Source organism: Trachurus japonicus, chromosome 21 (genome assembly GCF_045865225.1).
Source record: "Trachurus japonicus isolate A0001 chromosome 21, Traja_1.0".
In the NCBI taxonomy this organism is placed as follows: Eukaryota; Metazoa; Chordata; class Actinopteri; order Carangiformes; family Carangidae; genus Trachurus; species Trachurus japonicus.
Window position 1 is genome coordinate 36,019,716 of NC_140927.1, and position 12,206 is coordinate 36,031,921.

At 47.1% G+C, this 12,206-nt stretch overlaps 1 protein-coding gene across 4 annotated transcripts in view; it reads right to left on the bottom strand.

The window, feature by feature from the left end:
* The window catches only part of LOC146965728 (myosin light chain kinase, smooth muscle-like), a 56,657-nt gene that overhangs the window by 14,866 nt on the left and 29,585 nt on the right, over positions 1 to 12,206 (bottom strand). For all 4 annotated transcript variants that reach the window (XM_085766174.1, XM_085766172.1, XM_085766173.1 and 1 more), the window contains 4 exons: positions 6,420 to 6,536; positions 5,003 to 5,062; positions 804 to 851; positions 573 to 700 (listed from right to left, as the gene is read on the bottom strand). In XM_085766174.1, the coding sequence (XP_085622300.1) occupies positions 573 to 700; positions 804 to 851; positions 5,003 to 5,062; positions 6,420 to 6,536 (353 nt within the window). The remainder of the gene's footprint in view (positions 1 to 572; positions 701 to 803; positions 852 to 5,002; positions 5,063 to 6,419; positions 6,537 to 12,206) is intronic.

Genomic DNA, 12,206 nt, shown 5'->3' on the forward strand with positions numbered 1-12,206 from the left:
ATACTGTACCTCCATCCGGTTTCAGCGGTTTTATGGACAACACAACTTATCCTCTAGAGGGCAGTGTTGTGTCATAAATGACAGAGCTGTTTACACGGCACTGTGGAATCATATTGGATAATTCCTTTCACTAACTCACATATTTTCTCCTCCAAATTTTGCGCCATTTTTAAACGTCCAGTGTTGTACTCTATTCTTCGTCGATTTTCACAATGGTTTGACTTCTGACTCTATACTGCCACCCTGATTTCCGGTGGTATTGCTCCGTTTTGTCCGGAGCACTCCGGATTCGTAAGCTCAGAGGCAACCGATCCACTGACGGATGAAATGACTTCTGGATACGGACAAAAAGGGTCTGTATCTGTTTTTACCGTAGGGTATGAATGGGGCTTGAGGAGTATCACTGTCACCTTCCACCTAATACCGTTGTTGGTACTTATGGTACAGGTAGGATATGGAGGAATACACAACCATGAACTACTATTATTACTGTAACCATTAACTCCAGCCTCTGTGTGTGTGTGTGTGTGTGTGTGTGTATATACTGTATATATACAGTATATATATCTTACTGGTTTCCTGAACTTGAGCCAGGTGCAGCTGATGGGCGGAGCTCCAGAGAACTTGCAGAGGATCTCCACCTTCTCTCCAGCCAGGATCTTCATGTCTTCTGGAAATTGCAGGATCTGAGGAGGCAGAGCTGCCCGCAAACACCAATCATCAATAATCAATAATCAATAATCAATAATCAGGAAAACATCAGAACCAATACAGTACAGAGAGCAGACAGGTGAGTGTGTCACCTTGTTTGGGCGGGGTCTTGGCGGTTGGTTTCTTTATCCTGGCTTCACCTGGTGGAGATAAACACACAGTCAGCTGGTCCTGTGTGTGTGTGTGTGTGTGTGTGTGTGTGTGTGTGTGTGTGTGTGTGTGTGTGTGTGTGTGTGTGTGTGTGTGTGTGTGTGAAGCAGAAGAATGTGAAGCAGAGTGAGGACTCGCGTGGATGGAGAGCGTCTCTCATGACCATATATGGACAAACTAAAAATAGCTGCTCAGACACAGGAAGTAGCTGCTGGAGGTTCTTATTTATTCTGCAGAAGAAGAAACTGAACACACACACAGACACACACACACGCACACCCCGCCCCCACTGGAAGTATAAACATGAGTTTTTCCTTCTGCTTTCAGAGAAACTGACAGAAAACAACTGATGCCTGTTGCGATCAATCACCAACTGATCGATCATTACAGATCAATCACCCTGACACTCTGATCTAGATCCAGATCCAGACCTCCTCCTGGACCAGGGTTCCACGTTTTAGAAAATGCATTTTTGTCCAGATCCAGATCCATCTCCATGTCCATATTGAGGTCCTCGTCCAGATAAAGGTCCCAGTGGAGACAAACAGACTGGTCTGATCCTCTGGTCCTGATCCTTAGGTGTTCTCATGGATGGAGATCTCTGTTTTTTAAAAGCCATATCAGCAACATCACTAGAGTTGCCTTTTTTCAACTCAGAAATATCTCAAGGATTAGAGGCTTTCTCCCCCAGTCCGATTCAGAAAAACGTATGCATGCTTTTGTCATGAGCCGGCTTGATTACTATAACTCTCTGTTTATGGGTCTTCCAATCAAAACAATCCACAGATTACAACTTATCCAAAATTCAGCTGCACGGGTTCTAACCATGACAAAAAAAATCAGACCACGTAACTCCAATCCTCCGCAACTTTCACTCCACAATACCCATCAGACCTGTTATCAGCTCACAATCCTGGTGGACTGCTCAGGTCACAGAGTAGAGAAGATCTCCTCCATGTTCTCCCTTTACCAAATCAGGTTACATGGCCTTCAGCATCTATGCACCTAAAGAGTAGAGAGAGTCTACCACATGATCTCAGAAATGCTCCGACGTTGTGCTCCTTCAAAGCCAAACTTAAGACTTTTCTGTTTAGCTGTGCATTTCCTTAAATGTCTTTGTGTGTATGAACTTCTGTGTATCTTAGTATCTATTGCTGTTTACTTTTTAATATGTTGTCCTATCTCTACGTAAAGCACTCTGAACTGCTTCTGCATGATATGGTGCTATATAAATACATTTGAATTTGAATTTGAATCCTCTGGTCCTGGTCCTCTGGTCCTGATCCTGGTCCAGGAGGAGGACCGAGGAGCAGGTAACCTGTGGTCATATCAGACTTCCCAGCATGCACTGGGAGCAGCAAGGAGGAGGAGGAGGAGGAGTTCACTGTCACTCAGAGTTGTGGACATGAGATGAACTCTGTCACTGTGTGTGTGTGTGTGTGTGTCTGGATCAACACCAACTATGTGCTCGGAGCTTGAAGCGTTTGATTTGTGGCGTGTGGCGAGCTGGGGGGGATTAGCTCGTAGCTTTAGCTGCTGTCACTCTGTGTCACCTCACCGTCACCCTGCGCTCCGATTGGTCGCCTGAGCCGTCAGTCACAGGATAACGACCAGGACAGATGCCGATCATGAATGAAAAGGAAAACGGCACCGGAGAAAAACACGGTCGATGGCGTGCTACCAGGTGTTTGTGTTGCTGACGTTACAGATGCACTAGTAGAGTATCGGGACACTTTCTACATTTGGTCCGGTGAGCGTCCACACGGCAGATAAACCGCACCACGGGTCACTAGCAAGTGAAACCAGACCAGGTTTTCAGGCGGACCAGGGTTCGCTTGTTTGGTCTCACCGCTGTTACTGAGGCGTTCAAGTGTCTCTGTGGAGATCATGTGAACTACAGCGACAAACTGTCAAATCAGACACAAGCCTGGTCCTGAGCTCTTGAAATCAGGCAGGAGGTTCAGGAGCATTGCAGCAAAGACAGAGAGACTGAAAAGAAGTTTCTATCCACAAGCTGTCAGGCTCCTGAATCAGAACATGCCATGAGCATCTCTCTATCTCTCTAACCCTTTTGCCTTTTGCACTTTATGCCTTTTGGTTTGCACTTGATCTGCTTTTTAAACTTGGGTGTTTTTATACTGAGATCTGCATTTTAAACTTGGATGTTTTTATACTGAAATGCCTACTTGCTGCACTAATGAAATTATTTTCTAACCTTGTCTATATTTTAAGTTTGTTATTTATATTTACTTAATTTCTTTTAACATGTTTTTATTCGAGGGACAGCACAATCCGGGGGTGTGTAGTCAGGATTTCATTTCACTGCTTGTTGTAAGTGTACACTTCAACTATGCATGTGACAAATAAAGAATCTTGATCTTGATCTTGATCTTGAATCTTGATCTCCTGGTCCTGGACCTGGTCCTGGTCCTGGTCCTTATCCTAGTTCTGGTCTTGGTCCAGATCAAAGCAGTGACACCACTCAACAGTGAGTCCAGGTTGTCAGTATTTCTAATGGAAAGGACAAGACTGGACCTGGATCCATCTTCACATCTGGACCTGCTGGGGTCAGAAGTTCATGGTGGTCCCTGAACCAAACAGATCAGTTTCCCATGAGCCTCTGCTGAGGTTAGCATGCTAACAGGCTAACACACCATGTGATCACAGGGAGGCGATGTTCCCGTCTCGTCTCGTCTCCATCTCCGTGTCCATGTTGTTGGACGGAGAGAGACGAGGACGAGCAGCGTCTTAAAAGGAGAAGTGGTGCAGCAGCAGCAGAGGTTTAATCTGTGGTGTGAAGTGAGACGAGGTCTGAGAGGCCGAGTCGGGGAAACCAGGCCTTAAAAGGAAGGAGAGGAGAGGAGCTGAACATCCTCCCCCCTCATTCCTGCGCTGTCAGCTCACATCTGCTGCTTCAGGCTGCAGAGACGAGCCTCAGTGTCCCCACGTCCTCCTCCTCCCCGCTGAGACACGGAGCGACTCGACTCTCCTGCTCTGTCGCTGGTCCTCGAACGCCTCACAGTCCCTCTCACTCTCTGTTATTACCATGTTATTAATGTGACACTGGAAGGTTTCATCACTGGTTCAGAAACAGACTCGTCTCCCTGTTACTGACGAGAAACAACGTGTTGACCAGACACGACAGAAGCAACCGCTCAGTGACGGACGGCTACATCCGAGCTAACTGTTACATTAGCAAACTGTGACATGAGCTAACTATAATGTGAGCTAACTTGTGAGCTAACTGTGAGGTGAGCTAACTATAATGTGAGCTAACTATTACATTAACTAAAGAGTGAGGTGAGCTAATAGTGAAACTAGCTAACTATTCCGTTAGCTCACTGTGAGCTTCAGAGGCTGGAGTTAACATGCTAATGCTAATGTTAGCCGCTGATATAAAACCATCTGGAGCAGGAAACTGGACCGTGCTGCTAACAAGAAGAAAACGAAGTATTAAGTAGAGGAAGAAGAAGAACATGATAAGACGAAGTAGAAGAAGAAATAGAAGTAGAGGAAGACGAAAACGAAGAGTAGAAGAAGTTGAAGAAGAAGTACAAGAAGACGAAGAAGTCAAAGTAGAAGAAGAAGATGCAGAAGAAGACGAAGTAGAAGTAGAAGAAAACGAACAAGAGGAAGGAGAAGAACATGATAAGACAAAGTAGATGATGAAGAAGAAATAGAAGTAGAGGAAGACGGAAACGAAGACAAAGTAGAAGAAGTAGAAGAAGATGAAGGAGTAGAGGAAGAAGAACTTGATGAGAAGAAGAAGAAGAAGAAGAAGAAGAAGAAGTGAGTGATCATAAAGTCAGAACTCTGTTGTGTCGAATTCACACACACACAACCACACACACATTGTCAGCTGACGCACACACAGAGCAGAGACATGTTCTGTCAGGAAGCAGCAGGGCTGATGGGAAATGTAGTCCGACTGGAGAGGACGGAGCTGAAGGAGCAGGAACAATAATCCGACAGTGATGTACACACCAATGTTTCCAATCACACACACACACACACACACTTTAAATAGAAACCTCTGTGTGTGTGTGTGTGTGTGTGTGGGAACCAGTGCTTCCAGCCTGCAGCTCCTTATTGGGACAAAAGGAACGAGCTGCTGCTGCTGCTGCATATTTTGGAAACTCACTCTCTGAGGTCGGAGCAGACTTCTTGGACTTCTTGTCGGCCGGAGAGTTTTCTGCCGGGTCTGCAGGAGGGCGAGAGACACACACACACACAGAGTCAGAGAGTCAGAGAGGACAGAACATCTGGAAACATCAGTACAGCTTCCCATCATGCACTCTGTTTTAGTCTCCCTCCCACCCATTCATGATTCCCAGTCATTCCCATCTGGTCCCATCTGGTCCCATCTGTCAGACGACATGAGGACCGGTGGCTGCTGCAGCAGACATCAGACTCCCATCAGCCCCGGCTGCTCGCCAACATGAACTCTGTGTTTCAGCAGGAAGTCTGATAAACTCTGTGTTTGCGCTGATTGGCTGTAATTACAGGAAACGGGAGCACACACACACACACACAAGTTGTGTTTACATGCGCAAAATCTCTTAATCAGATTAAAAACTTGAGGGATCGGAAAATCTGAATCTGCTGTTTATATGGGCGCAAAATCAATAATCCGATCATGAGGTGCGTAAACATGCACCAAGTTTTATTCAGAATAAATAGCCGCATGTTGACATGAGCAGAGTCGTCTGATTCCCCTAAAACAACCACAGAAGACGAAGTTGTACTTCCTCCTGAGCTGTAAACAAACCAACAAACGCGGAGGTGGCTCAATGTTTCCCATCCATGATTTTTCCCTGCTCGGGATGAACATGATTAACCGTTTAACCGTTAACAATAACAATAAGTTGACCCATTAATTCTATTGGGTCATGTTTTATCAGCTCCTCATGGGGGCGTGTCCACAGACTTCCACTGTACCTTCCGTCATGTTTCACTGGAGGACGGACAGGATGAGCCAGTGATGCAGCTCAGTCCCAAAGACGGAAATCTGCATGCTCATCTATCACTGAATAAGTACTTACATGGACGCGGTTCGGAATAAGGATCTCTCGATCGGAACACAATTTCTTTTCGATTGAGCAGAATCACATCAGAATCTTCCAACTGACGTGTTTACATGACACATTTTTATTCTGATCAGCCCTTTATTCCCAATATTTGTGTCCATGTAAACAGAGCTACTGACAGGGATCCGAGCTGCTGCTGCTCCTGCTGCTGCACTGGGGACACTGGGAACACTGGGGACAGTGGGGACACTGGGAATGCTGGGGACACTGGGAATGCTGAGGACACTGGGAATGCTGGGGATGATGGGAACACCGGGAACGCTGGGAGCACTGAGGACACTGAGAATGCTGGGAACGCTGGGGACACTGTGAACGCTGGGGAATGGGAACACTGGGAATGCTGGGAGCACTGGAAACACTGGGAACGCTAGGAGCACTGGGGACACTCGGAACAGTGGGGACACTGGGAACGCTGGGAACACTGGGCACAGCAGGAGTGTGTGTGTGTGTGTGTGTGTGTGTGTGTCTTACCGTCCACTAGGACCATACAGCAGCATTCAGTTTTTCCCGCTGAGCTTTCCGCTCTGCATTTGTACTGTCCCTCGTCCTCAGGCAGAGCTTTGTCTATGGTCAGAGAGCACAGGCCTCCTGCAACACAACAACACAACAACACACTGTCAGACACACACAGGCCTCCTGCAACACAACAACAACACAAACGTAACGCGCACCGTAACCTGTAATCTCTTGTTGATGACAGATGAGACTACACAGATATACACATGGTAACATGGTAGATGATAAATAACCTTATCCACCGCTCCATGGATTGATTTCTCACTGGCTTCGTTGTTGGAAACAAATGCACATGGAGGAGAGGAGGGTTAGAGACACAGAGGATTAGACACCATGAGTCGGACGGAGCTGTTCTGTCCTTCTCAATCCAGAAATAATTCACACAGTTTAAAGGGATATTCCGGCGTAAATTTAACCCATGGTCCAACACACCGTAACACCGAGTTAGACCCCCCCCCCCCCCGAGAGATGAAGTCTGCTAACTGCTAGCTTCTCTAGTTGTAGCAACTTCAGCAATGACTGCACCATAACAAATAGCACATCAAAAAGCCACTTATAGCCACAAATAATGCTTAGAACAGCACCAAACGTCATCAACAGTACAAACAGGGTTCAGGGTTTCATTTCGATGGGCGCCACTATCAGTTTGAGACCGAGTTTACTGAAGACAAGCTGAAGGAAATGGAGGAGTAAAGTGAAAGAGGGGCAGCTGCGGTGGAGACTATGTGCTGGAAATGGAGGCTAAAAGTGACAGAGGGAGAGAGCCGGTGGAGTCTATGTGCTGGACCTGGGGGAATCAAGTGGTCAGTCTGGTGGTCACTGTCGGTGGCCGCTGAAACCAGATGTTTATGCTGAAACCAGATGTTTATGCTAACAGTCGGCCTCGGACGTGTGTTGTCAGTGCCTGGACTCTATGCTGGACACGGAAAGTTGCTGCATAGCGTATAACTGGAGCAGAGTGGGTAAGTTGTTTTTGTCTCTTTTCAGTGGAAACCAGGCTAACCTAAGAAATGTTTGATGCCTTGTATTATGTGCTGGGACCCTGTTTGTACTGTTGTGCTGTTCTGAGCATTATTTGTGGCTATAAGTTGGTTTTTGATCGGTGGCTAGTGGATCCGTATACTGCACTGTTTGTTATGGTGCGGTCATTGCTAAAGTTACTACAACTAGAGAAGCTAGCGGTTAGCAGACTTCATCTCTCGAGGTGGGGTCTAACTCGGTGTTACGGTGCGTTGGACCATGGGTTAAATTTACGCCGGAATATCCCTTTAACGTCAGGACTCAGGAGGAGGATTCAGCTCTAGTGAACGGTACCACTTCTCATCACAGTCATTCATCTGAACAGTATTCTCCAGCTCCACACCGCTGACCTGCTCTCAGATCTGAACTATCCTCTTCATTTTTATCACATTGCAGGATTAGTTAATCACCTCCACAACCATCAGAAAAAGAGAAGTAAGTCCTAAGCCCCGCCCCCCTTGTTTACTTGTTAACTGTTAACGATAACAACAACTTTGACCCATTAATACTATTGGTTCATGTTTTATCAGCTCCTCATGGGGGCGTGTCCATACCGGCAGACTTCACTCTGCCTTCAGTCCTGTTTCCCTGGAGGACTGCAGCTCAGTCCCAAAGACGGAAATCTGCATGCTCATCTGTCACTGACCCGCTGCTGAGCCGATGGGAATAAGTGTTTACATGGACACGGTTCGGAATAAGGATCTCTGGATTGGAACACAATTACTTTCCAATTGAGCAGAATCGCATCAGAATCTTCCAACTGACGTGTTTACATGACACATTTTTATTCTGATCAGCCCTTTATTCCCAATATTTGTGTCCATGTAAACAGAGCTACTGACAGGGAGCCGAGCTGCTGCTGCTCCTGCTGCTGCACTGGGGACATTGGGAACACCAGGAGCACTGGGAACACTGGGGACACTGGAAACACTGGGAACACTAGGAGCACTGGAAACACTAGGAGCATTGGGAAGACTGGGGACACTGGAAACACTAGGAGCACTGGGAACACTAGGAGCATTGGGAACACTAGGAGCACTGGAAACACTAGGAGCACTGGAAACACTAGGAGCATTGGGAACACTAGGAGCACTGGGAACACTAGGAGCATTGGGAAGACTAGGAGCACTGGAAACACTAGGAGCACTGGAAACACTAGGAGCAATGGGAACACTAGGAGCACTGGAAACACTAGGAGAATTGGGAAGACTGGGGACACTGGAAACACTAGGAGCACTGGAAACACTAGGAGCATTGGGAACACTAGGAGCATTGGGAACACAAGGAGCACTGGAAACACTAGGAGCATTGGGAACACTAGGAGCATTGGGAACACTAGGAGCATTGGGAACACAAGGAGCACTGGAAACACTAGGAGCATTGGGAAGACTGGGGACACTGGAAATGATAGGAGCAATGGAAAAACTAGGAGCATTGGGAAGACAAGGAGCACTGGGAAGACTAGGAGCACTGGGAACACTAGGAACACTGGGAAGACTGGGGACACTGGAAACATTAGGAGCACTGGAAACACTAGGAGCATTGGGAAGACTAGGAGCACTGGGAATACTAGGAGCATTGGGAACACTAGGAGCACTGGGAACACTTGGAGCACTGGGAACACTAGGAGCATTGGGAAGACTGGGGATACTGGAAACGCTAGGAGCACTGGAAACACTAGGAGCACTGGGAACACTAGGAGCACTGGGAAGACTGGGGGCACTGGAAACGCTAGGAGCACTGGCAACACTGCGAGCACTAGGAGCACTGGAAACACCAGGAGCACTGGGAAGACTAGGAGCACTGGAAACACTAGGAGCACTGGAAGCACTGGAAACACTAGGAGCACTGGGAGCACTGGAAACACTAGGAGCACTGGAAACACTAGGAGCACTGGGAGCACTGGAAACACTAGAAGCACTGGAAACACTAGGAGCACTGGAAACACTAGGAGCACTGGAAGCACTGGAAACACTAGGAGCACTGGGAGCACTGGAAACACTAGGAGCACTGGAAACACTAGGAGCACTGGGAAGACTGGGGACACTGGAAACGCTAGGAGCACTGGAAACACTAGGAGCACTGGAAACACTAGGAGCACTGGGAACACTAGGAGCACTGGGAACACTAGGAGCACTGGGAAGACTGGGGACACTGGAAACATTAGGAGCACTGGAAACACTAGGAGCATTGGGAAGACTAGGAGCACTGGGAATACTAGGAGCATTGGGAACACTAGGAGCACTGGGAACACTTGGAGCACTGGGAACACTAGGAGCATTGGGAAGACTGGGGATACTGGAAACGCTAGGAGCACTGGAAACACTAGGAGCACTGGGAACACTAGGAGCACTGGGAGCACTGGAAACACTAGGAGCATTGGAAACACTAAGAGCACTGGGAGCACTGGAAACACTAGGAGCATTGGAAACACTAGGAGCATTGGAAACACTAGGAGCACTGGGAACACTAGGAGCACTGGGAACACTAGGAGCACTGGGAACACTAGGAGCACTGGAAACACTAGGAGCACTGGAAACACAAGAAGCACTGGGAACACTAGGAGCACTGGGAGCACTGGAAACACTAGGAGCATTGGGAACACTAGGAGCACTGTGAACACTAGGAGCACTGGGAACACTAGGAGCATTGGAAACACTAGGAGCACTGGGAACACTAGGAGCATTGGGAAGACTGGGGACACTGGAAACGCTGGGAGCAAAACTAGTCAGAAGTTTCAATAAACTGAATGTTACAGGAGCTTCTATTAATGTTTCGGCCATTTTGACAGTCAACTCGGAGGTCTTGAGGATCCTCCGACTTTCCAAATAGGAAATCCAACTTCCGACCCTGCTCGGTGACCTCTCCTCTCTATCAACCCCAAAACATCTTCAAACATTCATCCTGATCTCCACACAACCATGGCCAAGAACATAGTCTTACTCAACTGGAAAGACAGAACAGAAGTTGGTACAATCTGCCAACCCAACACTTTAGATCTGGACTGGAAAAACTTCACATTCACCATAAAAGACAATATCACCTGCTATAACAACACCTCATCCCCATTTATGCAATTCATCCAGAGCTGATGCCTCCAAGCACTACTACACACTACACTACACACTACACTACACACCGAGGCAAGATGCAATATACAAGAAAGTGCAATAATTAATTAGTACTTTGTATGAACTGTGAACTTAGTCGTACTGTCTGTAAGTGATCTCTGCTGGTTGTGTGTATGAGTATGTGAAATGGTGTATGGTTTTAAAATCTGTCTTGCAGGATGTACAGCATTGATTGTCCAAGACAAATTTCCCTCCGGGGACATTAAAGTTTATTTTGATTGATTGATTGATCCCTTGTTCTTTTTTATATATATTTTTCTCCTCTCTTCTTCCTTTTACTCCCAACAAGTTCAACACCCCTCAAACTGCCTGCTCAACACCACTTAGCACAATCCCACCCCATCTTAGTTAGTTTGTTCTGCTGCCCCTCGTCCCATACTGTTCTGTACTTGTCTAACTGTCTGTAATGTGCATACATGTTCAATAAAGAAGAAAAAAGAAACTTCCGACTTCCAAGTACACCATTAGATTTCCTATGTGTCACAGGTTTAGCTTAGCTTATCTTTGCATGCAGACAGACAGTAGAACTGAGTCGATGACTTTATTTTAATAAATGATCAGTGATTTGTAGCCGATATTCTGATTGATAATCACAACCTGACAGCTAGCAGCTCATCAATAACCAGGATCCACTCGGAGCTAAACAACATCAACACCATCAGCTGTGTGTGTGTGTGTGTGTGTGTGTGTGTGTGTCCGTCCTGTGAGCCCACAGCTGTCTTCTGTCTCTGTGACCTCTGACCTTTAACACACACACTGAGCTGGATCAGGGAACGTCCTGCAGACTGAAATAACAGGAGGGAGATTACTGCTGTCTGACACACACACACACACACACACACACACACACACACAGGGAATCCTCACTGGTCCATAAACACTCAGCAGCAGCAGGTCTGGACTGAGACTGGGAGACGTTAGGAAACCAGGATGGGTTTCTATCTTTGAGAGAACAAGAACCAGAACCAGGACCAGAACCAGGACCAGGACCAAGCAGTGGAGACGTGATGAATAGAACCTCTCCTTGTGTTTTACGAGTTTTCTGTCGAGCAGCAGGTCTCAGATCAGTGTCCTAATCCTGATCCTGGTTCTGGTTCTGGTTCTGGTTCTGGTCCTGGTCCGAATCTCTGACCATGTTTCTCCAGGAACGACTGGATCAGAACGGTTCTGTTCAGGTTCTGTGTGTTGACGATCCTGAACATCATAACAACAACCTCCATCTGCAGAGACTCAGCGTCATCAGACCGGACCGTGGTTCTGTTCAGACTCACAGATCTGGATTCAGAACCCAGTCCTGATCCAGAACCAGTTCCTGATCCAGAACCAGAACCAGGTCCTGGTCCAGTTCCAGTTCGATATTGTAGAAACCGTCCATCACCTGTTTAAATGTCACGTGAACCGAGGAGATTCAGGTTCTGGATGTGAACTGGACCCGTGTGTGTGTGTGTGTGTGTGTGTGTGTGTACACATGTGTGTGTGTAAAGTGTGTGTGCGTGGGTGGGTGTGTGTGTGAGTAAAGTGATCTGTTCCCATTTGAAATACCAGAACCAGTGTTTGTGCTGTCACACACACATCCTGTCTCTATTGTTTC